Source organism: Vulpes lagopus, chromosome 3, assembly GCF_018345385.1.
Source record: "Vulpes lagopus strain Blue_001 chromosome 3, ASM1834538v1, whole genome shotgun sequence".
NCBI lineage: Eukaryota > Metazoa > Chordata > Mammalia > Carnivora > Canidae > Vulpes > Vulpes lagopus.
The window spans coordinates 99519123-99546956 of record NC_054826.1 but is presented as its reverse complement, the minus strand read 5'-3'; the positions used below and the strand labels follow the sequence as shown (position 1 = coordinate 99546956).

Here is a 27834-nt window from a genome sequence, read left to right as displayed (position 1 = left end):
GCTGCCCCATCCGGAAGGGGCGGGGCACAGTGCCGGAGGCAACCAATGGGAGGCAGGGAGGCGGAGCCTCCGTGGGAGCGGCGGCGGGAACTGTCCCGAGTCCAGGAGGCCGGTCGGGTTCTGGATCCATGGAGCCAGCCGAAGGGCCGAGGTGAGCGGTGCGTGCGGTGTCCCTTCGCGGTCGCCGTTCCTGAGGCCCACGGCGTTCCAGACTCCATGAAGGGAGGGGAAGGAGACCGCGGTGCTAGGCGAGCCCGCGCGGGGGCCCTTTGGGGGGACACTGTGCGGTCGAGGTCGTCGCTGGGATCCGGCCCGTTCCCAGGCAGCGCGACATCCCCGGAGAATGAATTCATTTCCCTTCTACCTGGTTTCTCTCTCTTTTCTTTTTCTTTCTTTCTTTCTTCCTTTCTTTCGTTCTTTCTTTTTTGAACATTGATGTTATTTTGGGGAGGCTTCAAGGCACATGCTAATTTGCATAGCAGCACAGGTTTTAGAAAAGCAGAACTTTTGCATCTCCTTGACTGTGTCATTTCTGGCTAATAACCCGATTCGGAGGGAGTTTCAGGGTCCTGAACCCCACGTCACTGTCCGTGTTTCAATGTCTCATCCCCCGTGCTCAAAATAAGTATTCGAAGTGAATTGGCAGCTTGGGGTGTGTTCCCAAATAAAGTGTCAGAAAAACTTCTTTCCACTTAATGTTGTCATCTGGGGTTTTCATATTTAAGAGAAACCCGAGTGAAATTTTTTTGCAAGGTGGAACAAAGAGTAAAGATGTTGCTTGTTTTACAAGGGTTTACTGAGGGTCTGCTATGTGTTAGAAGTTGTGGGAGAGGACCCAAAGATTTCTCTCTCAGGGAGGCGCCTGGGTTCTGTTATACCCACATTATCAGTTAAGACCCTTACAAGAAATTGCTAAACTAACGGACGCAAGGAATACGTTCTTGGGATGAGCAGGAGTTTGCCAGGCAGAGGAGGAAGAGGGGAACGATTTAGACCTGTATAGACAACGTGCAGTGTTTAAAAGAGCTTGTGATATTCAGGAAACAGTTTGCTATGACTAGAACATAGGGGAATTGGTGAACAGAGGATTGCAGAGAATGAGAGAAAAGTAGACTGGGATCCAGTTTTTCACATGACTAGATTTTCAGATAGCAAACAGTGGGATGCTAGTAGATTTTTTTCCTCCCTAAAGCTTGTTTAATTAAATTAAGTAATTATGTAAATTAAGTACCTTTTTTTGGTGGTAGCGGAGGGTGGATTGGAACAGGGAGAAAGTAGAGGCAAATTGGTTGCAAAACTCTTAAAGTAGGTACATCAAGAATTTTGGGTGTTTTTGCTAAGGCAGCAGCTGGCAGCCTGGATTTGGAGGGGAGATTCAAAGGCTCCTGTGGAAATGGTTATATAATGGGTACGTAGTTCCTTTTTTTTTTTTTTAAGATTTTATTTATTTATTCACGAGAGACACAGAGAGAGGCTGACATAGGCAGAGAGAGCAGCACGCTCCCTGCTGGGAGCCTGATGCAAGACTCCATCCCAGGATCCTGGGATCATAATCTGAGCGAAAGGTAGATGCTCAACCACTGAGCCACCCAGTTTCTAAGATGGCTTTTTATTTTCACATAAACACTATTTCCCACCATACTGTTGGGTTTTCAAAACGTGTGAGAAGTGTTGCTTTCACTTTTCAGAAGATCCCATTGTCGCCAAAGATTATTTACCCATAGGTTGAATGGTACATGTGTCTCCTCCATGTAGATCCCAGTATAATTAAATTTCTAAATATCCATGGCATTGAAGTATCTATTCAGAAGATTTTTACAGATGTATAAGGGTTGTAGGTCAGCATTTATATTTATGAGTGTAATTAGTGGATTCATTAATACAATAAATGAATACATCAGACCCATTAGGTTTTAACAGAAGTGAATCATTTACTGCAGTTAAAACCAGGATGAAAATACATAAATGTATACTCGCTTTGTTTCTTGTAACTGATGTCTTTAGTACAGAACTTGCTAAGGCCATCAAACCTATCGATCGGAAGTCAGTCCATCAGATTTGTTCTGGACAAGTGGTACTGAGTCTAAGTACTGCTGTGAAGGAGTTGGTAGAAAATAGTGTGGATGCTGGAGCCACTAATATTGGTAAGTTTGGGAGAGTTTTAAGCCGCAGGGAACCCTCACTTTATACTATTTTATTCAAGAAACACTCGTGATTGTAATGAGACAATCGAATGTAGATATACTGAGAAATTTTAGCTTTTAAACTTAATCATCTCTTATGTACCTAATACTTAGGTAAGTAGTAGTAATGATAAAAGCAGTTAACTTTTATTGTGTTTTTATTAACGTGCCTCACAGGTATTTTTCATCTGCAGAACAACCTTATGAGATAGGAGTTATCATTGTTGTTATTATATCTGTTTTACAAATAAGAAAATGCAGGCATGGGAATGTACTTTTTTTGAGGTTATAAAGCTAAGATCATATTTATGATCCCAGGAAGTCTGATTCCAGAGCCTATTCTCTTTAATGAGTATGTTAAAATTATCTTTTTGAAAGAAAGGTAGGAAGGAAGAAAAGAAAGAAAAACAAAACTTTCATCTGGTTTAATAAATTGCCAGGAAGGCCTTTAAAAAAAAATGAATGAAACACACAAAATGACAATAGTACATTTAAGTAAGTATAGTTAGGACTCACCTTTGCATTAGGTAAGTTATAAATACTGTCAGTATACAGGCTTTTCCATGGATCTGTTCTTTGAGAAATTAATATGTTAAACTTTTTAGATCTAAAGCTTAAAGACTATGGGGTGGATTTCATTGAAGTTTCAGACAATGGATGCGGAGTCAAAGAAGAAAACTTTGAAGGCTTAAGTAAGTTGAATTTTTCTAATCCTTTTAAAAATATTTGGACAAAGTATTTCAAAGCTTTGAGTAACACTATCTTAAGAAACACAAAAATGGCTTTTTAAAACCCAGTTACTTTGGTAGGTTGTCTATATTCAGGGTATGTCACTTGAGACATCTTGGGTCTTACTGTGCTCCTGTCTTTCAGCTCTGAAACATCACACTTCTAAGATTCAAGACTTTGCTGACCTAACTCAGGTTGAAACTTTTGGCTTTCGAGGGGAAGCTCTGAGCTCACTTTGTGCACTGAGGTGATAAAATATTTTGTCCGCTAACTTGACTTCTTATAAAAATCTCTCTGAAAACGAAAACAAAGAGATTAGAATCATTGCTTATACTTTTCCATCCTGAATGCCTCAACTTCTAACTTCCACATTCCATTTTATCTTACTGCCAATCTAAGTGATGATACTTCTGAAATGTAAGCAATGAAGCTAAGTAAATTGTCTTGGAAAAAAAATCATTGCCCTTGTTAAAATGTCAAAATAGCACATAAACCATAAATTATATACATGTTGGTATTAATGCATTTCAACATTTAGGAAAATATTTAACCAAAGCTCTTATTATATATAACAATTTTAAATTTTTATGAATTATATATTGGAACTATAATATTTTTTGGATCCTTGTGAAACATTTTGTTAGAACAATAGGAATAAAACTGAGAAATAAATCTTTATTCATTAATGTATAAAGTTTGAGATCTTTTATTTTGCAGTTTAACCAAAAAAACACAAATATCAAAGCTTTTATCAAAACAACATTTATAAAACTCTATGTTTGGTGCCAAGCCTTAGATTCTCTGATGATCATTCACTCATAGAAACTTTCTTGGATTATCTTAGAGAGATCAGCTATTTTCAGGAGGGGTTTTAGAGAACACAAGTAAGAAAATAGTGCCCGGCACCTGTGAGTTTCTGACCCAATCGTGCCTGCTCTCTCTCACAGTGACGTGACTATTTCTACCTGCCACACATCTGCAAAGGTCGGAACTCGGCTGGTATTTGATCACAATGGGAAAATTGTCCAGAAAATGCCCCATCCACGACCCAGAGGGACAACCGTTAGCGTACAGCAGCTATTTTATACACTCCCTGTGCGTCATAAGGAGTTTCAAAGGAATATTAAGAAGGTACAGTAAATCCAGGACCCCAGCTTCCCAGAGCCTTGGTAGTGTAATGTACATATGTAGTAAAAGATCTCCCACTGGAAGTAAACTGAAGTTAACTCTTCAGTGAACTCTCTTCCTTGAATTTTTTTGGGAAGTGCTTGGTTTGCTGTTTCCCCAGCAAAGACTGAATTTCAGGATCATTTACCTCTTTTTTTTTCTTGAAAAAAATAATTATCAAAGCATATTTAGTAAGTGTTCTAATGTGGGAATGGGTTAAGAAGTAACTTTTTAAATTTGATCTGTAGGGGTTTGTTTTTATTAAATATTTTATTTACTTAGAGCTTGTGCATGAGCAGGGGGAGGGGAGAAGGAAAGGAAGGGAGAGAATCTTGAGCAGACTCTGTACTGAGTGGGGAGCCTAATGTGGGGCTCAATCTCACGACCCTGAGATCACAACCTGAACTGAAATCAAGAATTGGATACTGAACTGACAGAGCCACCCAGGTGCCCCCATCTGTAGTTTTTTTTTTTTTTTTTTAATTTTTATTTATTTATGATAGTCACAGAGAGAGAGAGGCAGAGACATAGGCAGAGGGAGAAGCAGGCTCCATGCACTGGGAGCACGACGTGGGATTCGATCCCGGGTCTCCAGGATTGCGCCCTGGGCCAAAGGCAGGCGCCAAACCGCTGTGCCACCCAGGGATCCCCCATCTGTAGTTTTTAATAAGATTATTTTTCTTGGTTTCCTGAAAAATGAACGATTACAACTTTTGTGAATTTGAATGAAAATGAGGTAGCTAAATGTTATATAATTGTGCTTAAAAAACAGTTATAAACTATGCATAAATGTGTGAGTATGTGTATATGTATATAACTCTACTACATATGATTATAGTTTTATAAAGACAAAGCAGCTGGCCTCAATATGTATAGAAAGAAGTCTGGAGGAGAAGACATGTGATTCTTGTGTGATTGTTATCAGTGGTTGTCCAGGGAGGTGTGCTTGTCTCTGTTTTTTGCTGTCTGCTTGTGCTTTTCTATTTTGTACATATATTTTTTCATAATCAAAAAGTTACTTAAACATATGCAGCTAAAAAAACTTTCTTGTAAAGCAATTTGTGCTAGTTATAACTATGAAATTTTACAAAAATATGTATTTACTACAGGCAAGACTTATTTTTTTCTTTTTTATTTAAAAGAGAAAAAAATTTTGTATAGAAAAAATATTTTTTTTCTGTATCTCATGGTAAAAAAAAATCAATGCCTCAGAAATTAGAGCAATAAAGAACTCGTACTTACCAGAGATGACCATTGTTGATGGATTGAATGTATGTCTCTCCAGACTCCTTTCAGTTTCATGTCTTTATAAATCTTGAAAAACAATTTCATGATTAATTAATTAATTAATATAATGAAATCAAGCAATACAGATTATGAAACGTTTAAGTAATGTAGAATTATATGTGGTAGAAGGTTGATCTTGGCTCTGCTGTCTTCCCAGAGTTTGGTGTATATCCAAACCTGTATACAGATATATAGAATCTTTATGTATATGTTTTGATATTTTTCTTTAACAATTAGGATCATAGGGACGCCTGGGTGGCTCAGTGGTTGAGCCTCTGCCTTTAGCTTAGGGCATGATCCCGGAGTCCTGGGATCGAGTCCCACATTGGGCTTCTTGCATGGAGCCTGCTTCTCCCTCTGCCTATGTCTCTGTCTCTCTCTATGTGTGTCTCTCATGAATAAATAAATAAAATCTTAAAAAAAAAAAAAACCAATTAGGATATTATAAATCGGGCAGCCCGGGTGGCTCAACGGTTTAGTGCCACCTTCAGCCCAGGGCCTGATCCTGGAGACCTGGTATCAAGTCCCACGTCCAGCTCCCTGCTTGGAGCCTGTTTCTCCCTCTGCCTGTGTCTCTGACTCTCTCTGTGTGTCTCTCATGAATAAATAAATAAAATATTTTTAAAAAAGGATATTATAAATCATAGGTATCTTTTTTGGCTGACTCATTACTTTATTATCATTCTACTATGATATAGATATCCCATAATTAGTTCCTTGTTGATGGTAGCTTAGGTGCTTTTTAATTTTCCACAATTACAGATTGTTCCAGTGAACATTTTTGTAATATGTCTTTGATTGTTTGTGCCAGTCTTTCTGTAAGGATAAATTTCTAGAGGAAGGATTATAAAGTCTAAAGGAATGCACTTTTTGATTTTTACAGTAGCAGGCGTGGATTACCTGGGCGGCTCTATTAGTTGAATGTCTGACTCTTGATTTCAGCTCAGGTCATGATCTCAGGGTCGTGGGATCCAGCCCAGGGTCAGGCTCCATGGTCAATGGGGAGTCTTCTTGAGATTCTTTCTCCCTTTCCATCTACTCCTTCCTCTCTCCCTCCCCTGCCCCCCACTCATGCTCTCTCTCTCCAAAAATAAAAATAAATAAAAATAAAATTCTAGCAGTGCATGTGGACACAAGAAAAGCGTGGCTAGGAACCTAACTAAGCCTGTGGGTTCTTTTACCCAGTACAGAGGCATATGGCTCATTCTGTCAGGAGCAATTGGCCTTATTCGTGTGCTGATATGAGAACATTGAATTGGATATTTTAACTTGAATCATGTAATTCTTGTAGGATTATAAGTAAATAAAATATCTTTTTAAAAAGGGCAGCTAGGTGACTCAGTCAGTTAAGTGTCTGCTTTTGGCTCTGGTCCTGATCTCAGGGTCCTGGGATCGAGCCCCGAGTTGGGCTCCCTGCTCATCAGGGAGTCTGCTTCTCCCTCTCCTCCCTGCTTATGTGCTCTCTTGCTCTCTTTCTCAAATAAATATCTTTTAAAAAATTTTTTTGATTCTTTTAGGTTTAAAGTAATACTGAGTCTCATATTTGTGTTTTTTATGCAGGAGTATGCCAAAATGGTCCAGGTCTTACATGCATACTGCATCATTTCAGCGGGCATCCGTATCAGTTGCAGCAATCAGGTTGGACAAGGAAGACGGCAGCTGGTGGTATGCACAAGTGGAAGCTCCAGCATAAAGGAAAATATTGGATCGGTGTTTGGGCAGAAACAGGTAGTGGTAGCCCATTATTTAAGAAACATTTTATTATAGCTCTGGTTATTAGGGCAGGTTTCCATTGTCCTTTCCAAAGAATAGAGAATAAAACCCAGTGATCGATTTTCTTTTTTTTAAAGATTTTTATTTTTAAGTAAGCTCTACTCCCAACATGGGGCTCGAACTTACATGCCCGAGATCAAGAGTCGCATGCTCTATGGACAGAGCCAGCTAGGTGCCCCCAATAATTGATTTTTGAGTTAGGTACTTATCACAAAAATTAATGTTGAGAGCTGAAGGATTTTTTTATTTTATTCTTCCAGAGAAGAAAACGCTCCTTTTACTCTATCTGAAAAAGTATGTTGTGGGCAGTGTATTGGTTATGAATAAGTACAAGCTCAAGCCGTTCATCTCTCTAATAAAAAAAATCACAATTATTCTTACTGCCAGATGGAGCTGTTAGAGATTCTTTGTGCTCTTAATGTGAGTAGCCTGACCAGGTTAAAAAAAAAACACACTAAACCCTCATTCTATATCTTCCTTTCTGAAGTTAGGTTCATCCTGTTTGTGTTAGGAATTAACTGCATCTTGTTTCTTTCAGCTGCAAAGCCTCATTCCTTTTGTTCAGCTGCCCCCTAGTGACTCCGTTTGTGAAGAGTATGGGTTGAACCACGCTGATGTTCTGCATTCACGGTTTCGGTGAGTCAATTACTACTACCTTACTGCCAGGGGGTGGAGGGGATTGACAGAAAATTGCAATCAAACTTTTTTTGTTTTTAAAGATAATGATTTTAAGGCTTAAATTTTTTTTTTAATTTTTAAATTAAAAAAAATTTAAATTTATTTAGTTTTTTTTTTTTTAAGTCAAGTCTACGCTGCATGGCAGCTCAAACTGAAAACCCCAAGATCAAGAAACACATGCTCTGCCTACTGAGCCAGTGAGGCGCCCCAAGGCTTATAGTTTACATTCATTATAAAATTCTAGGCATTGGGATCCCTGGGTGGCGCAGCAGTTTGGCGCCTGCTTTTGGCCCAGGGCGCGATCCTGAAGCCCCAGGATCGAATCCCACATCGGGCTCCCGGTGCATGGAGCCTGCTTCTCCCTCTGCCTGTGTCTCTGCCTCTCTCTCTCTCTCTCTCTCTGTGACTATCATAAATAAATAAAAATTTAAAAAAATTATAAAATAAATAAAATTCTAGGCATTATTACTGCTGAGAAGGAGGATTTTTTTTTAAGATTTTATTTGAGAGAGAGAGCATGAATGGGGTAGAAAGTGAGAAGTAGACTCCCCACTGAGCAGGGAACCCGATGCAGGACTCCATCCCAGGACCCCAGGATCATGACCTAAGCTGAAGGCAGATGCTCAACTGACTGAGCCACCCAGGTGTCCCAGAAAGAGGACTTCTGTAAAGGGGTCTGTTAATTAGTTCATTCAATATTTTGGGTCCTTGGTGCATTGTAGGGAGTTTCCTATTGAATTTGCCTTTGTAGTAAAGACCTTGTTTAGTAACCAATTAGAATAACTTTTAATTTATGTGTATGTTGCGCTTTATGAGGATTCAGCAGAGTGTAATAGAGGCTGTGCTCTTTAATTTATGCCTTACCCAGCATCTTGTCCAGCATCATTACTCTAACTGTAAGAAAAATTGGCAGTTTTCCCTACTTGGGATTGGTCCTGGGACAGCCCATGTTGCTCATTGTCCCTGCACTTGCCTTTGGCTTTTATACCTGAAATGAAAGGTGGGGACACATTTCTTTACATTAACATACTGTTCTTACAGAAGTGCGCATATCCCTGAGGTAGTTTACAGGTAGAGTAAGCACTTTCACAACACTTCAGTAGGCAGGAGCTTGCTGATAGAGAGCAGATTTTAAAAGGGCAAGGAATGTGGGCAGAAATTGTGAATACAAGTCGTTGGACTCCCTGGACAACCAGCATGGTCAGCTTGAAGATTCCAAAATGTGAGTCTGAGATGAAAGTCACTCCTTGCGTGGAGGCCAAGAATTTAATAGGACAAGTGTGAGAGGAGAGCTGAAGCAAATCCCTTTTCAACCCACTGCGTTGCTGGTGCTGGATTTGCAGGAGCTGTAGAACATTCTGGAAGGTCCGTGTTTTTGTGATTTATCAGAATGGAATTAACTGACATGTTAATACTTAGCACATGACTAGGAATTCTGTTTTTATTTTGTTTTTACTTTGAGAACGTCTTTTCTGATGTGTTACTAACTCCTTTCATTCTGGAATCCTGCCCTTACCCTGTGAACATCGGACAGCATCTCAGGCTTCATCTCTCACTGTGCTCATGGTGTTGGAAGAAGTTCAACAGACAGACAGTTTTTCTTCATCAATCGGCGGCCTTGTGACCCAGCAAAGGTATCTAAAGATTTTTTTTTATTCATTTTTTTCTTTTTTGCCTTTAACTTTTAATCTTATTCATTTATCTAATAAGGTCTCATGACAATTTACATGGAACGTAGGACTTTGACTCAGAAACCTGGCTTTAAGGAATTATCTTATTTCAGCCATTTAAAGAATCCCATTACATGGTTGTTTCAGTGATGCATGTGTATACACACATTGATATCCAACATATTTATCACCATAGAAATTATCACTGTTTGTAGAAAGCAAGCATATCAAAACATTTACCATCTTCTGGACTCTTCAGTCTAGAGTGACATGTGTGGATATGCTTCGTATTTTCTTCTTTTGTCCATTTTCCAGGAAAATAAGGGCCATGGTATCTTCTGCCTCTGGTTGTCCTAATGGAGTTATGTGGGTGTTAATGGTTTAGTTTTGATTTTGCTTCTTCAGCTACATTGGTACAATGTCACAGGTTGTTTTCAGGTGATACTTTAAAATGACTTTCATCTGTCAGATGTTCAACCTCTGCATTTTCCACTGGATTGTAGATGGTATGATTTTATAGATTATCTTTGACCCCGTTTAATAATCACTTTAGGAAGTCATATAAATACATTTCTGTGTGCATTAGTGTGTGTTTAATGATCATTTCAGGTGCACCTACAGTATGATAATGACACCAGGGTCAAATAACGTAACCAAGAAATAAATAAATGGACTGCCCCTGCATCTTTTGATAATTCTTCAAAAGCATCTTTGGATTGGAAAAAGATTCACTTTTAAGGGTTGATGATTAAAACTATTCCTTAAAGGCGCATGAGAAAACTTCTTTGGGCAATCGATATATTGATGATCTTGATTGTAATCCTACTGGCCTTGATAGTGAACTTATCAAACTGTATACTTTGAATATGCATAGTTTATGGCAGGTCCCCCTCGATAAAGCTGTTCAAATACATCCTTCTAGTTGGAACAGCTTGTTGGGGGACAGGTTCTTTTTTTTTTTTTTTTTACAGGTTCTTTTTTGATCTTTGTTTTGTACTTAGGTCTCCAGACTTGTGAATGAGGTCTATCACATGTATAATCGACATCAGTATCCGTTCATTGTTCTTAACATTTCTGTTGATTCAGGTAAGTTCCACTGAACTCTCTGTCATATTAGTGACTTACCCCTAAAAGAATAAAATGAAATTATAAAGCCCTGATATGACTGGAAAGAGACTATTGTAGCAACAGTTAATGGTTTTTTTTTTTTTTCTTATAGACTTTTAATTTTATTTCATAGACTTACTTTTTATGCAGCCTTTTCTACTTGAGACCAGGTTATTGTATTATCAGAAAAATGTGACTTTTTCCTGGCATCCAAAGTAGAAAGCAAACTAAATGTTCTCCCTCCTTTTAAAAATAATGCATGTTTTTCTTATGATTGGGGAAATTCTGGCTTATTGTTACCTAGTATTTTTTTCTAGGCACTTAGATATATGTGCACACTTTAAAAAAAAAGATAACGATATATGTACCTGCTCATATTCTTTGCAGGGAGAAAATAATTTTGAGTAAGTTTGTATCAAGCTCTTTATCCTTTTATATGAATTTTTTTTTTTTTACTATGTCATTAAAAATAACTCAAACAGGGACGCCTGGGTGGCTCAGTGGTTGAACATCTGCCTTTGGCTCAGGTCATGATCTTGGGATCCGGGATCAAGTCCTGCATCGGGCTCCCTGTGAGGATCCTGCTTCTCCCTCTGCCTGTGTCTCTGCTTCTCTCTCTCATGAATAAATAAATAAATCTTTAAAAAAAATTACTGAGAAACATGATTTAAATAGCAGTATTTCTTCTGTTTCAATATACAGATGTATCTTCAGCTTTTTTTTTTTTAAGATTTTATTTCTTTTTCCATGAGAATACACAGAGAGGAGAGAGAGAGAGGCAGAGACACAGGCAGAGGGAGAAGCAGGCTCCATGCAGGGAGCCCGATGTGGGACTCGATCCTGGGACTCCAGGATCACGCCCTGGGCTGAAGGTGGCGCTAAATCGCTGAGCCACCCGGGCTGCCCAAATTTTTTTTTTTTAAAGACTTATTTGAGAGAGAGAGAGAGCACACATATGCAGGTGGGGTAGGGAGGGGCAGAGGCAGAGAATATCCAAGCAGACTCCCACTGAGCATAGAGCCTGATGCAGGGTTCAGTCCCGCAACCCTGAGATCATATCCTGAGCCAAATCCAGGAGTCAGACACCTAATCAATTGAGCCACCCAGGTGCCTCATAGCTTAAGCTTTTAAATTCTTAGCCTTAATTTAAGCTGTCTTCAGTTTTTAGAAATTTAAATACTATCCTTATAATTAAATTATCTATATCTTTGGTTATTCCTTTAAGATACATTTCTAGAACTAGAATTACTGTGTCCATGACTATGATCATGCTGTACTAATTCATACATCTACTAGTGGTATACCAGCTAGTATCATTTTTAACTAAATTCAGTGCGTGATAGGAGGACCTTTTTTTTTTACCTTGCAGTTTTCTATCATATGTTTTCATGTGTTTATTTGCTTCTTATTTTTTTTTTGCTAATTATCCAAATACTTGCATATCCTATCCATTTAATAAATTGTCCATCTTTTTCTTATTTCTTTGAAAGAGCTAATGTTTTAGTTTATAAATATTAACCTGGACCCTGCAATGTTTTTAATAGTGCTTTGGTAACTGCAAGTGAATAAGATGGGGTAATTTCTACTATTAAAGGTGATTTTAAACATAAGGACTATCCTTTTCCTTTTTTTGTCTTAGAATATATTGATATCAATGTTACCCCAGATAAAAGGCAAATTTTACTACAAGAGGAGAAGCTTTTGTTGGCAGTTTTAAAGACGTCTTTGATAGCAATGTTTGATAGCGACGTCAACAAACTCACTGTCTCTCAGCAACCATTGTTGGATATTGAAGGTAAGAAAAATACAGTGTATGGACAGCTTCTAAAACTCACAGCTATTGTGATACTTTTCCTTATTTTTTTCTGAGGTAAATTTTTGTTTTTTTAAGATTTTATTTATTGAGAGAGCAGGAGCTGGGAGAGGGACAAAGAGAAAGGGACAAGCTGATTCCCCCCTGAGCAGGGAGCCTGATGTGAGACTTGATCCCAGGACCTGGAGATCTTGACCTGAGCTGAAGGCAGATGCTTAATAGTCTGAGCTACCCAAGCATCCCATGAAGTCAAGTTTTTTTTTTTTACATGGAACAAAATGTAATGTGCCAATCCTCTTATTTTATTTTTTTATTTTTTAAAAATTTTTAAAAGATTTATTTATTTATTTATTTATGATAGACATAAAGAGAGAGAGAGAGAGGCAGAGACACAGACAGAGGGAGAAGCAGGGAGCCTGACACAGGACTCGATCCCGGGACTCCAGGATCGCGCCCTGGGCCAAAGGCAGGAGCCAAACCGCTGAGCCACCCAGGCATCCCCTAATCCTCTTCTTTCAGACAGGATGGGTCGCACTCAATAGTGTAGAGCTGCAGATGTAAGGAAGTCTGATTAACGAGAGGATTGGCAGGCGTGTTTGGCACATACAGGAATGTGTTCTTATCGAGACTCAACCGTTTTGTTTTTTAATAAACACTGCTGATTGCTACAAGCCTTTTGTTCATTTCCAGAGTTCTGAGAAAGTCACTTCTGACCACTTTTTCCTGTTTTCCCATTTCTTTTTTTTTTTTTTTTTTTTTAATTTTTATTTATTTATGAAAGTCACACACAGAGAGAGAGAGAGAGAGAGAGGGAGGCAGAGACATAGGCAGAGGGAGAAGCAGGCTCCATGCACCGGGAGCCTGATGTGGGATTCGATCCTGGGTCTCCAGGATCGCGCCCTGGGCCAAAGGCAGGCGCGAAACCGCTGCGCCACCCAGGGATCCCTGTTTTCCCATTTCTTTGATGGAGTGGGGAATTTCTGAGGCCCTCATTGTGCCATTTCCCACGTTACCCCTGTGCCATCTTCACTGGGTGGCGTGTTGGAATGAGCATTGACACAAGCTGATCCAGCATCTGTAATAATAATAATACGCACAATCATTATTTTACTGCCTGGTCACACATGATCAGTTGTTTATGTAGTTTAATTCTTTTTTTTTTTTCTTAAGATTTATTTATTCATGAGAGACACAGAGAGAGGGGCAGAGACACAGGTAGAGGGAGAAGCAGACTCCCCACAGGGAGCCCAATGCGGGACTCAATCCTAGGACCTCAGGATCACGACCTGATCCAAAGGCAGATGCTCAGCCACTGAGCCACCCAGGAGCCCCAGTGTGGTTCTTTTTTATCCAAACCAAGTACAGCTGGGGCATCTGGGAGGAGGACCAGGGTTGAGCTCCAGCTGTCTTCCATGGCAGAGGGAAGAGTTGGCCATTACCTCCCCTGTTGCCCACATCTGCTCCTTAGGGTTCATACTATCTTCTGTGGGCCAACCCGCCCAATCTCCATGTCTGTATGTGCAGGGAGGTGGGTGGTGGGTGCCCATCATTGTGTCCTCCAAGAGCTAAGACCAGAGCTGTTGAGGGAGCTAAACTAGAGTTTGGTGGGAAGCTAAGTTGACAAATGCATATTGCTCCCAGTGAGAGGAGATGGTTTGGGGATGAGGCTTTATAAACTGAAGATAGAGGAGAAGCTGTAAGTTAGGAGCTTAAGGGAGGGCAGGGATACAGAGAAGCTCCATCCTGGCATTCCCTATCACTGCAGGGGTGAGGAGAGGTGGATTTGGAAGATGGGGGCAGGCTCTCATTCTGATAATCTGGGAATAAGGTGGAGGTGAAGCTCCAGAGGGGTGGGGTGGGGCAGGAGCACGGAAGCTCTGATAGTGCTGGAACTTTGGTTTGGACACGGTGAGCCCGTCAGCCTTGCTTGCTCTTGGCATGGGGCGATATGGATGTGTGTGGAGATGGGGTGGAGGGTGGTGAGTCACATACACATCTTTGTCGAAGTGGGCCAGGGTGGCATCTCTGAGCCCACTCACAGATACTTTGCCAGAGGCCACCCTATAAAGAGAATCTGCTCAAAATATCAGGGCATCCTGAAGCACACAGTGTTGTAACTAAGGCCCCCTTTCAGCCATTTTACTGAATTCAGAAATAAACACGAATGTATGAGCCCTGAGGTCAAGACATAGCGCCCATAAACCAGCCTGGTACCCCTTTCCGTACACTGCCTCCTGGTGGTGACCATTTTCCTGACTTTTTTTTTTTTTTAAAGATTTTATTATTTATTTATGAGAGCCGGGTGGGGTTGCAGAGACACAGGCAGAGGCAGAAGCAGGCTCCCTGCAGGGAGCCCAATGTAGGACTTGATCCCGGAACTCCAGGACCACGCCCTGGGCCGAAGGCAGGGGCTAAACTGCTGAGCCACCCAGGGATCCCCTCCTGACTTCTGAAACCACAGGTTCTTTTTATCTGCTTTTAACTTGAAGCCATCTAGTATGTAGGCTCTTTTGGATTTGTTTCTTTCAGTATCTTGTGAGGCTTATCCACATCACGTGGGGCAGCTGATGCCTTCCTTCCTTCCTGAGCAGCATCCCCTTGTATTTAAATGCCACCATCTGTGGACAGTTGGGTTGCTTCTGGGATTGGGCTGTCGTGATTAGAACAGCCATGGACACCTGTCTGTGGCTTTGGTGGGTTTGGGTGCCCTTTCTGACAGGAGTGCCAGGTCTCAGGCCTGCATCGTGTTTAGATTCAGGAGCTCTTCCTAGTGGGTTTTCCAAAGCCATTGTACCTATGGTACTACCACCAGCGGTATTTATTTTATTTATTTATTTTATTATTTATTTTTTTAAGTTTTATTTATTCATGACAGACACACACACAGAGAGAGAGAGAGACAGGCAGAGACACAGGCAGAGTGAGAAGCAGGCTCCTTGAGGGGAGCCTGATGCGGGACTTGATCTTGGGACTCTGGGATCACACCCTGAGCCAAAGGCAGCCATTCAACCTCTGAGCCACCTAGGTGTCCCTATTTTTATATTTCTTAAAGATTTTGTTTATTTATTCATGAGAGACACAGAGAGAGGCAGAGACATAAACAGGCTCCTCTCGGGGAGCCTGATGTGAGACTTGATCCTGGACCTGGGATCACACCCTGAGCTGAAGGCAAATGCTTAACCGCTGAACCACTCAGGCGTCTCTCCACCAGCGGTGTTTAAACCTTCCTTTTGATCCTAGTCCCTGGGAACTTGTGTTGTTTCTTAAATTTTTACCCATCCTGGTATCTAGTAGCATCGATACTGTGGTTTTGAGTCATATGTCCTTTACATCGAACGTGGAACCATCTTTGTCTTTTCGATCTGTGCCTCTGTGCAGTGCCTGCTCCAGTGGAAATAGCCTCTGATTCCATTTCCATGCAGCCCCTGATACTCTTCTGTTTGTATCTACTCAGGTCACGTAATAAAAACGCATCAGGCAGAAACAGACAAGCCCCTGGCAGAAAAACAGGATAGTCCTGCTTTGTTCAGGACCGAAGGAGAAGAGAAAAGGGCTGTGACCATCTCCAGACTGAGAGAGAACTTTTCTCTTCGGCACACAACAGAGAACAGGTCTCGGGGCCCCCAGACCCCTGAATCAAGGCAGATCTCCCCAAGACAGAAAAGGCACATACAGTTGCCCGGCGCTTTGCACTCCCCCTGCACCCCGAGGCCCGTCCCTGACACCAACTCATGTGGCCCTCAGGAGGTGGTGAGACATTTGGATGAGGGCCCCTGTGGCCGCAGTAACAGGGTGGACATAGAACAGGAATCCGGGCCCAGCCACCTGTCAGGTGGCCTGGGGGAAGGGCTGAGCGCCCCAGAAGCGGGCAGTCACTCTGGCGGGGTGTCTGCTGCTTGCGCCCCTGAGGACAGGCTTTCACAAGGAAGTGCAGAGTCACCTGAGATCGACCATCACCCTGCTGATGCCGGAGGCCAGCTCGGCCATGAGGACAGTAGCCAGACATGTCAAGTCTCGCCTCAGCCTGCAGACATGTCCTTCTCAAACACAAAGCGTTTTAAAAAAGATGGAACGCCTCTAAATTCTGATGCCCACCCAAGGCTGGTGAAGACTCGGAACATGCCAGCGTCTCAGGTTGATGTGGCTGTTAAGATCAATAAGAAAGTAGTGCCCCTTGCTTTTTCTATGCGCTCCCTAGCTAAACAGATAAAGCAGTTGAGGCAGCAGGGACAGCAAAGAGAAGGCGAGCAGAACTGTAGGAAGTTCAGGGCCAAGATTTGCCCTGGAGAAAACCAGGCTGCGGAAGATGAACTAAGAAAGGAGATAAGGTAAAGATCTTTCTCAGAACTGTTTGTGTTCGTGTTGGAGAGCCATGGCCAGGGAGCAAGGCTGATCCTTCCAGCCTCTACTTTTGCTCTCGGGGGTGTCCTCTGTCCTGCGCCTCCCCTCTTCTGGCTCAGAGTGCAGCTGTGGCTCCTCCTTGGTTCCAGCGTCCCATCCTCTAGCTGCTGGACAGATGGATGGACCTACCTGGGGGCCTTCCCTCCACTGCCGGCATGGGGCACCCCAATGTCAAACTCACCTGAGCTCCTCTCTCTTCCTCCCCCAGGCCCCTTTCTCTCTGCCCTCTCAGTGCTCCTTTTCAAAGATTCTCATTTTGGAGCCCATCTCTCCACGGCTTTGTCATTAATTAACCTCACTGGTGCATCCTTGGTGCTCTTCCCATTCACCACCCTCTTCTCATTGCCTCTCATATGCGACAAATTGATTTTCTTTAAAGCGGTCTTTATCTGTGAAACCTTTCAAGCATTATTTCCTTAGATTTTCTTAGCACCTCTTTGCCACTGGTCCACGTTAATCACCTCCTTGACCCTGACCTCACTTCTTTGTTAAAGGTTTCCAGCTCACAGCACCTCCTTCCTGCGCTGAATTCATGGTGGTTGTGGGAGACATTGCTCTTTCCTGTTATTGATTTATTAGCAAAAATTATAATGCATTATCAAGCCTGTGGATTCCGGAAGATTACATAGGGTAGGGCTAAGTAATGGAGGGAGTCAATTTAAAGAAAACTATTAATAATACTGACAATAGAAAATACTGGTCATCACCACTTTGTTGACATTAATTGCATACAATGTGGTGACTTCTAAAAATGATGACTCCTCTTGAAATATGTAACTTTTATCTTTTTAAACATCATGTTCGATTTGCCTGGGCAGGTACTAAAAAGTACTGTGTCCTGTACATAGTCCAACTCAGTAATTACATAGAAATTTTGTGGCATTTTTAGTCTGGACCACACAGACTTTGTTTAACTTGGACTATGAATTCTCCAATAGCAAGCATTATATATTTCCCTTGATATCCATGCCTAACTTATACTGAGAAGGGTTTTCGGGAAGTAATTCCTTTAAAGTGTGTGTGATTAATGGAAGTGGGATCTGGGGCCTGTGAACTCTGAGGGATGCAGTGGTGAGCCAGGCTCCCCAATCACACACAATCATGGAACAGGTGCTTGATGAGGAAAGACCTGTAAGGTGCTCCAAATGAAAACCAATTATGCTTCCACCTTGGACTCCTCTAGCTCTCTCAGTGTGTGAAATCAGTTGTAATTTTAAAAAATAGTGATTTTTAAAAAAGATTTTATTTGAGAGAGAGCGAGCGAGCATGTGCACAAGCAAAGAGAGGGGCAGAGATGGAGAAACAGGGAGTCCGACACGGTGCTCAGTCCCAGGACCCTGAGATCATGACCTGAGCCAAAGGCAGACCTTAACCAACTGAGCCACCCCAGTGCCCCTAAAAATAGTGATTTTAATTCAACAAATATCCATCGATCACCTGTTGTCATGGTTCTTGAATTTATTGTCACATAAGATTATTGTGGAAGCTTGATCGAAAAGCAGAACCGAGGGCCAACCTCCAGGAGATTCTGCTTAATAGATCTGGTTGATGGTGGGTGTGGGGCCCAGGAATCTGCGTTTTTGATCAGTAACCACCTCCCCCCAAGTGGTCACTCTGAGAAACCCTGATCCACAGTGGGCCTGCTGTCAGCTTTTGGCCTTCAGTGCACAGCTGCTGGCTCTTGGTTCTGAGCTATGGTTCTGCCGATGGCCTCCTGAGACCCACTTGGGGTGAAAGATGAGGCAGTAATTAAAAGCACTGTGGCCGTGTTTGCCAGCTTTTGTGTTTGTTTATATTTTGAGTCATAACTAGATATATCAAGTTGTAAAGCTCTATCTTTTAGTTTAGCTCTATCTTTTAGTTTATAGACTAAAGTTTATCTTTTAGTCTATTCTGCAGGGAGATACACCTGCAGACAGAATTCCTGAGTCTTCAGGCCGATACAGGCTCTTCTCGTGGGGAATCCACCTGAGAGCCAGAGCCCAGAATCAGAGCAGGGATCTGGCATTCGTGCCACTTCGCCAGGTGTTGCCCGTCAGTTCAAATCCACTGTACTTTGCCTTGCTTTGCAACCCTGGAGGCTGGGCCATGTAAACGTTTCTCCTGGTGTACTGCTAGACTTTGTCAGTAGGGGGCGCTGGAGGGACACTGCAAGACTGGGGGCTCAGCTTTTCCCTTGCTTCTTGGCTGCCCTTGTCTTTTCCTCTTAAAAGCCAGCTGCCAGCAGCAGGCCTAGCATTGCTCACTCCTTTGCTCCAGCCGACTTATCAGACTTATTTTTACCTAGTGGGCTGCAGGTCTAAAGCTCAGCCAGGGAGGGGGGATGGGTGCTTTTCTAGGAGTTACTTCTCTGGATGTGCTCCCTCATCCCTGGACATAGGAGCTGCCTCCTCTGTTACTCCTGTGTTTCTTAGCTAATTAATCACCTTATACTAGTTTCCAATACTTTGTTATGAATTTTCCCTGCCCAAATCACTGGTGTGGTTTTTGTGTCTTGATTAGACTCTGATGTAGAATTACTACCAGGAATGGTCCTGGGAGAGACATCCTCAAGACAGGGTTTGGGGATTGGTTTGATCCTACCTTGGACTTGAGCTCAGTGCTGAGCAGTTTGCCAACAGGAAATGGGAGGTCAGTAACCGGTGGCACATAGAGACATCACTGTTAGACCATCACCTGTGGTTGAATGGTGAAGCACCAACCAGAGCAAGTCCCCTGGGAGCTGAGGTGGCTGCTGTGGTGTGGGAGGGACCTTCCTTGGTGTCCCGGAGCACTTACAGAAAGGACTAGCTCAGGTCTCCGTCCAGGCACCGTCTGGAAACCAGGGTGCTTCCATGGAAGCTCTGACAGAGTCTCGTGTCCTGTGGCCACAGGGTTGATCCTCTTGGCCACTTCACAAAACCCATCTTCACAAAATTTAGTTGTGTGGTGTGTAGAATGGCAATGTCAGTTTGTCACGTGAAGATCAGTGGTGGTATCAATCCCTCATCTACACTGATGCACACCATCACTAGTGGAATTAGATTTTGAAGCCACCCACCATAGGACCTGTTGGTGAGCGTAGCAGTTATCTATCTAGAAGGATTGATAACCCAGGATTGGTGAAAAGGTAGTCTTACATACTGTTGGGAGGACAAACTTCTGCAGATCTATCCAAGTAAAAAAAATGTACGTACATATTTCTGCATCCAGAGATTATGGCACAGAAATGCTCCCAGAATAGAGCGGATTTATGTCCATTAACTTTTGTTGCAGTGTTGTTTGTATTACTCAAAATGGAAACCATTGAAATGTCTTTTAGTACAGAATTTGTCAGACAAGTTATGGTACATCCACACAGTGAGTTCCTACGTGGCCATTGAATGAAAGATCTGTATACACGGGTCTGAAAGAGCGCCTAAGATGCATTGTTAAGTGATGGGAGTAGAACAGCATGAAGAATTAGGATTACATTTTTGTTTGTTTAAAACAATGTGTAGACAAAGGTCTGGAAGGATGTATGGCAAATGAGCATGAGTAACGCCATGTCTGGGGAGCTGGATGAATGAATGAACAATGTTATCTTCAGAAAGTGGGATTATTAGGGACTTTCTCTATGTTTTTGTATTTTTTATTACAGTCTGTTTCATAATCAGAAAAGTAATCTTTCACAGTTAAAATGTCTCATAATGAACCTTTTCTACACGCAGTAAAACAATGTTTGCAGAAATGGAGATCATTGGTCAGTTTAACTTGGGATTTATAATCACCAAACTGAAGGCAGACATCTTCATAGTGGACCAGCACGCCACGGATGAGAAGTACAACTTTGAGATGCTGCAGCAGCACACGGTCCTCCAAGGCCAGAGGCTCATAGCGTGAGTTTGCTTTACCATTCAGATTTCTCAGTATAGTCTCACCCCTCAAGTTTAAGACCTAAGAACTTACTGTGTATGTGTCTGTTTTTTTAGCCACAAGCATCCCTGCGGCAGATTTTTATACTTTTTACATAATAATAGTCATACCTGTCATTTACTTAATTATTTTTTTTAAAGGTTTTATTTATTTATTCATGAGAGACATACATAAGGAGAGGCAGAGACACAGGCAGAGGGAGAAGCAGGCTCCTTGCAGAGAGCCTGTGTGGAACTTGATCCTGGGACTGGGATCACGCCCTGAGACGAAGGCAAACACTCAACCGCTGAGCCACTCAGGCATCCCACACCTGCCATTTATTGAATGCTTGTTATGTGTCAGGTACTGTTGAAATGCATTTACACTCATTAACTCATTTAATCCTCCCACACCAAGAGGTAGCTGCTATTCCCATCAGCACTTCACAGGTGATCTCACTTAGGCACGTAAACAGCAGTTAACATAACTTTCCCAAGTTCATATAGCTAATGTATTTTTTTTTTTTAAGATTTTATTTATCTACTGGGGAAAGAAAGAGCATGCACATGAATGGGGGGAGAGAGGGAGAAGCAGGCTCCTCACTGAGCAGGGAGCCCGATGTGGGACTCCATCCCAGAACCCTGGAATCAAGACCTGAGCTGAAGGCAGATACTTAACTTACTGAGCCACTCAGGTGCCCTGCTAATGTGTTAAGTATCAAGTCTTTTACCTCTTCTGGTTGGCCAGAAAATCTTTTCGATTAAGGGCAATTTATGGTATGTTGTGTGTCAGTTTATTATAGCGCATAGGGTTTATGTGTTCAGGAAGGTGGCACTGCCTGTGTGTTGGTCCTCAGCTAGACTAGGTCACCAAGTTCAGTTAGTCACTGCAGAATTTGGTGTTTTTCCTCCACTTTGCCAATCTGCCTGTTTTACACTGACCGCTGTATAAGGTGGTGGGAGGTTGTATCATGTAAACCAGAAGTCTTTTCTTAAAGCCAAGTTAGAAGAAGAGGTCCTGGATTTTCATTTGGGAAATTCAGCGACATGGAGAAATAAACTCAGATCCCAACAGGAGTAGATCCCGGCATGTAGAAATGTTCTTCTACAATAGTCACTCAGCTGGGGAAATACACTGAGTCTACGGAGTACTCTGTTTCCAATGGATGGTTGAATTCTATTTATTTTCAGCAGGTGAAAGTGGTAACACTAAAGACATTCAGTAAGCTGCTTTATCAGGGTACTTGAGTGGCACAGTTGGTTAAGTGTCTGACTCTTGGTTTTGGCTCAAGTCTTGATCTCAGGGTTGTAAGATTGAGCCTCAAGGTGGGCTCTGTGCTCAGTGGGGGGGTCTGCTTAAAGAATCTCTCCCTTCTCCCTCCTCCCACTCAAGGAGGGATTTTGATTTCTCTAAATAAATAAATAAATAAATAAAATCTTAAAAAGAAAAAGCTACTATATCATACTGGATCATTCCTGCCCTTTTTATAGAGGTCATTTAGTTTTTAGCCATTTTGCATAGATAAGGTCTCATTTGTGGCCTTTCAGGTTGGCCCAGGTAATCACAGGCCATGTGGGGTCCCAAATGGACCATATTTCAAGGTTAAAGAGCATAGGTCAATCCTTTCCTACCAGGCCCTGCATGGTCTGGCCCTCCCTATGCCCTCACCTCCTTGTTCTCCGTGCTTGAGGCACACTGGCCATCTTTCTTTTTCAAAACCTTGATAGGCCTGATGATTTCTTGTGGCCATTAAGAAAAACGAAGTAGATCTTTTTTGTTGCTCTGGGAACATCAGTGATCCATCCTTGGGCCTTTGCACAGACTTTTCCCTGCCTAGAATGTTTGTCTCTGCACTCTGTCCATTACCTGATAACTGCCGACCCACCCCCAGATCTCAGCTCAGAGGCTCCTTCCTCAGAGATACCTTCCCTGACCCCTGTTTCCCGGTTGGTCTCACTTGCTCTGTGCTCTTATGGCTCTGGGTGTCTCTTCCTCCTGATTGGCAGCACGCTTTGTAATTATAATTTGCTGGATCCATGGCCTTCTTCCCCACTGGTCTTTTACTCCATAAGGGCAGAGACTGGGCATATGTATGTGTGTACCATCCTACCTCCTGCCCTTATCAGTGTCTCTCTGATTAAGTGCTTGGTGAATCCGGGAGGACAGTGGATGGATTGTGGACAGATGGAGAGAGAAATGTTGCAGCATCTTTATCTGCTTTCAGATGCTATAATGTAACACAGGAAGGAAAAGTAGCACCTTCGTGTTCTACCTTTATCTTTAAGGAGCGAATTCAGAGAAGCATGGGGTCATTGCGGTGGGGTGACAGATTGGGGAAAGTTGGCTACTTCTGTGGGCATTTTAACTTTAATAAAATGATAAAAGGGGAATTCTCGAGCAGTTATGTGATAGGAAGGGCACTTAGTTCAAGGAAGTATCGCTACTCGTGTTGCTTTTTGAAAAGAATTCAGAAAAGTATGCACTGTTGAGTTTCACTTCTGCCTTATAGCTAAATGTTTGACTTCGAAATTGGGCTTGAATCTCCTCTCTCTGTCCTTTCAGACCCCAGACTCTCAACTTAACGGCTGTCAATGAAGCTATTCTAATAGAAAACCTGGAAATATTCAGAAAGAATGGCTTTGATTTTGTTATCGATGAAGGAGGTGAGTTATTAGGACTTTAGAGTGCGTCCTGTCAGTGTCTGGAACAGTCCCTGAGGTTCTGCAGATCAGTGTATTTTATCAGAGGCAGACATGGATCCCCCAAATAGCATTTTGCTTCTTTCCCCTCTTCTGGTGTTCGTTATTAGAGGTAGCACTCAGGTGAAATGTGCTCTTCAAATCACAGATTCTTCTCCCAATTTTATTCTTTTAGCTCCAGTCACTGAAAGAGCTAAGTTGATTTCCTTGCCAACTAGCAAAAACTGGACCTTTGGACCCCAGGACATCGATGAACTGATCTTTATGCTGAGTGACAGTCCTGGGGTTATGTGCCGTCCTTCCCGGGTCAGGCAGATGTTTGCCTCCAGAGCCTGTCGGAAGTCTGTAAGTAAAGATGGTTCATCTGCTGGGACTTGGAGGCCCTACTCAGCCTTGTGGTGGCAGCAGCTCCCAGGCGGCCCACAACCAGGCAGCGTTGGTGGTGGTGGTTGTGACTGCCCTGGGTCGTCGTATGTAACACGTGCCTCTGCACCACTGTACCCTGTACACTGAACAAGCCCGCCATATCTCTGACCTCTGACCCATAATCACTGCTCCTTCTCTACTTCTGTCAGGCAGCTGGCTCTGTTAGAGCTTTTGCAGATCCCAGAGTGGTGAGCTATCTAGGCACATAGTTCATCTGTGGACTTTATGGGAGTAACATGGGCAGATGAGCTTTGCTGCTGCACGGGGCTTTGCAAGTCCTTCTATCAGTGGGCTCCTCGCAGGGCACCCTGGTGCTCTGCTGCCATTCAGGTTGTCCTGGAGGTGATGGCAGCAGGTGGTGATCAGCCTGGTGTCAAAGTAAACTAGGTGCATCTGAACTACCCAGCCCCTGGGAGCGCCCAGGATGGCCTCTCTTCATCAGATTCTCCCTGAGTCCCAACTATGTGGCCCACCTTGTTCAGGTGCTGGGGACATAGGTGACAAAAAGGATGAGGTCTTGGTGCTTGCAGAGCTTTCAGTTTGGTGGGGAGGAAAAGACCTAAGCAAAAATAGTGACAGCTTCCAGCAGTAATAGGTTTGGGAAAGAAGTTAAAACATGGGGCTGGGGAGTGGCCATGGAAACCTGGGCGAGCAGTTGAGATGTTGGCCGGGGAAGGGCTGTCCGAGGCTGGTGCATCTGAACTAACACTCCAAACAAGAAACAGCGAGTGCGAAGACAGGAGATTGTTTGGACCAAGCCAGAGTCTCCCCACGTGACTTGGAGCAGGGCCAGAATGCCAGCAGAGTGGTTTCGATCCGGGGACCCACACGGGGCCACACAATCCTGGTGGGAACCTGGGAGCCTTTGTTGCTGGGGGCGCCAGAAGGTGGATGCCACCGCCTTCTGGAAACAATAGCTTGCTCACATTTTGTGGGGGGGGGGTGTGGGTGGCCTAAAAGCTATTTTAGACATGATGTGTTTGAGGTCCCATCAGGCTATAAGTGGAGGTGTCTTAAAAACGGTCTGATTAATGAATCAGAGCTCAGGGGAAATGTCAGTGCTGGAGATAAAACTTTATAGCCTTGGGATTGCATGAAGTTACTCAAGGCAGGGTTCTCGGGTCTGACTGCCAGCCACAGGTCTTTCTCTGATGAAGACCTAATACTGCTGCCCAGATCTCATGGTGAATGGGGGCAGAGCAGATGGACCTGTGCTAATAGCCAGGCATCTCAGAATCCTGTATGAACGTGACTCAGCTCTCTGGTGCCCCCAGTTGCCCCTTCCCTCCACACCCTGGCAGGCCTGTTGTACTGCGGCTCTCTGTGTCCTCCCATCAGCACAGTCGCTGGCCAAGGTGGGCTCCCCTCTGCCACACCCTGAGGGGCCCATCCGCTCCTTCAGTTCCAGCCACACAGGCCACTTCCAGGTCCACGGCTGCACCAGCCCTCCTCCAGCCTTTGCATTTGCTGCCTCATGTAGCTCTCTCACATACCAGGCCCCGTCCTGTCCTTGGGCTCTCCTGGAATACCCTACTGAGGTAGCCTCTCCCAGGCACTCAGGCATGGCCCCCTGGCTGATACTGGTCTTGTTTCTCTGTTAACTTACCTGCGGTCTAACTTACCTCCTGGTCTTACCTGCCACCAATGTGGCAGAGTCTTGCTGCATATCCTGTGTGGAAGAAGGAAAGGGACCCAGAGGCTTGGGCTTATCGTCTCTCACTGTCTCTCCTTGTTTCTTAAGGCCGTCAGTTTCTTTGTTCCTGTGGAGCCTTCTCATCTCCATGTATATGTCAGAGATAAGTACTGTGGAGACCAGCAGGGTGAGGGCCGCAGCAGACCAGACAGGAAGTGCTCCCAAGAGTAGGCAGGGATAAAAGCCTGAAGGAAGGGGAAGTGAAATGTGCAACTATCTGGGAACAGAGTATCCTGGGCAGAGGGCATAGCCAGTGCCAAACTCCTGAGGCAGGTGCCTGCTTAGTGCACCTGTGTGAGAGAAGAGGGAGTGCCAGTGTCCTGGAGTGGGGCAGGGAGGGATGTGTGCTTGTAGGTGCAGGCACTAGGGCCAGTGGGGGCCAGATCAGGGGACGCACGTGGGCTTTTCTTCAGGTGAGAAGGTGAGCCACGTGATCTATGGGATCTGACGTGTGTTGGTTTTTTTTTTTTAAGATTTTTACTTATTCTTTTAAGAATACGTTTGCAAGCATGAGCAGGAGGGGGGTGAGACAGAGGAAAAGGGAGAAGCAGACTCCCTGCTGAGCAGGGATCTGACTTGGGGCTTGATTCCAAAACCTTGGGATCCTGACCTGAGCTTAAGGCAAAGCCTTCACCGCTTCACTGACTGAGCCCCCAGGCACCCCTGACATGCCTTTTAAAGGAATTGCTCACTGCTGAGTGGAGAACAGATGGAAAGGAGCAGCAGGGAGGCCTGTTGGTGACCCTGCAGTTGCTGAGGTGAAAGGTCAGGGCAGTGGTTGTAGGCAGTAGTGGAGCCACTGAGAATGGTTGGGTCCTAGACAGGTTTGGTTGGTGTCTCTAGCAGACATGTGGTGCTCTGCAGGAGCTACGGACGGACTGGATTTTCCAAAAAGGTGGGGGCCTGAGATTGTAGAGGGTAGGTAGGATTTCTTGGGTAAGATTTTTCAGGGAACGTAGTTTCTGAGTTGTAATCTTTCCCATCTTTGTTTCAGAGAAAAATGTTACTGAAGAATTGCTATTCTAACCAAAACCAGTAAAGCTTTAAATCATTGTCTCCTAATCAGGTAATGATTGGAACTGCTCTTAATACAAGTGAGATGAAGAAGCTGATTACCCACATGGGCGAGATGGACCATCCTTGGAACTGTCCCCACGGAAGGCCAACCATGAGACACATTGCCAACCTGGATGTCATTTCTCAAAACTGACAACATTTCTCATCTTATAGAACTATACATTTTATTGCAGATTTTTCTGTTTTCAAAAGCAGGGTTTTAGCTAGCCACTTGTTTGTAAATTAGCCTGCTGTTTTTTTAAAAAAAAGACCAGATCCATCAGAAGTGATCTTGAGAATCTCTTCAAACCACATGGAGCATTGCTTGCAATGTTTTTTGTTCTGCACTTGAATGTGTGTGCATATACAGGCAAGAGCACATCACAAACATAGGAAGCACATCTTGAAAGTCACTCAGGCTTCTGCTGCTATGGCCTAGGCTATTTTAGTTTGCAGCTTTCAGCCCATAATATGATTAAATTCATAATGGTTTAATTTCACAAAATTATGGTCCTTTTGGGTTAGTGGTTCTCAACCCTAACTCAAATTTAAAAAATAAAAAAAGAAGAAAACAAAACCTAAGGGGGATTCCCTGCCCAACTGGAAGGAAATGGCCCAGGTGGGGCCTGGGTTCACTATTTTTAAATGTTCCCCAGTGCAGCCCGGGTGGCAAAGCATTGTCCTAGGCAAGGGGAAATAAAAGATTGATTTTTTTTTTTTCCATAACTTTAATGCTGCGGTTTCATTTCTGTGAGGTGTGAATTGCAGGATGTACTTGTACTGGTCTTGAGTGGTACTGAACAGAGCAGAAACTCTGTCAAATAGTTTTTCATGGAATCTCATCCCATTTGAACTGGGGCAGAGACAGAAATCAAAGTGCCCTCTGTGGACCCAGACAGCTGTCTGACCAGTGACCAGTGTGGACCACCGCCCTGTGCTCACCCTCCCTCCCAGCTTCCATTTGCAGACTTAGAATTCTGTAGTTGTAAGGAGACAATCGAGTTATTGTCAGGTGTCAGGCAGTATGCCTCTGTGCCCTTGGACAGGATCTCATTTGATAATTTCAAGAACTCTGCAAATTAGGTTCTAGTAGGCACCACCCCTCTCCCACCTCCAAGACTGCCATGTCCTAATCTGAGAACCCTCAAATATGTGACCTAAATGGCCAGAGGAGGCTCTGAAGATGTGGTTGAGGGAGGGGTCATGAAATGGAGCAAATATCCTGGATTGGCTGGGTTGGCCCAATCTAGCTGGTGACTTAGAAGTTGGGAGACCCTTT

The 27834-nt window shown here is 43.3% G+C and overlaps 1 protein-coding gene across 5 annotated transcripts; it reads left to right on the top strand.

Annotated features, from left to right (window-relative positions):
• Positions 1-32: 32 nt before the first annotated feature.
• Positions 33-27274, top strand: PMS2 (PMS1 homolog 2, mismatch repair system component). Of its 5 annotated transcripts, none has more exons than XM_041750679.1 (15): positions 33-151; positions 2010-2144; positions 2789-2875; positions 3057-3159; positions 3860-4043; positions 6927-7094; positions 7678-7775; positions 9352-9451; positions 10489-10573; positions 12234-12389; positions 15862-16735; positions 20498-20665; positions 23244-23344; positions 23556-23725; positions 26566-27274. In XM_041750679.1, exons 1-15 carry the CDS (start codon positions 46-48, stop codon positions 26707-26709), a joined length of 2679 nt encoding a protein of 892 aa, XP_041606613.1. In that variant the 5' UTR covers positions 33-45; the 3' UTR covers positions 26710-27274. The 5 variants fall into 5 exon arrangements, with proteins under 5 accessions (XP_041606613.1, XP_041606614.1, XP_041606612.1 ...); XM_041750680.1 differs by having other exon boundaries at positions 70-151; positions 2005-2144; XM_041750678.1 differs by lacking the exon at positions 33-151 and having other exon boundaries at positions 158-2144.
• The last annotated feature ends 560 nt before the right edge of the window (positions 27275-27834 follow it).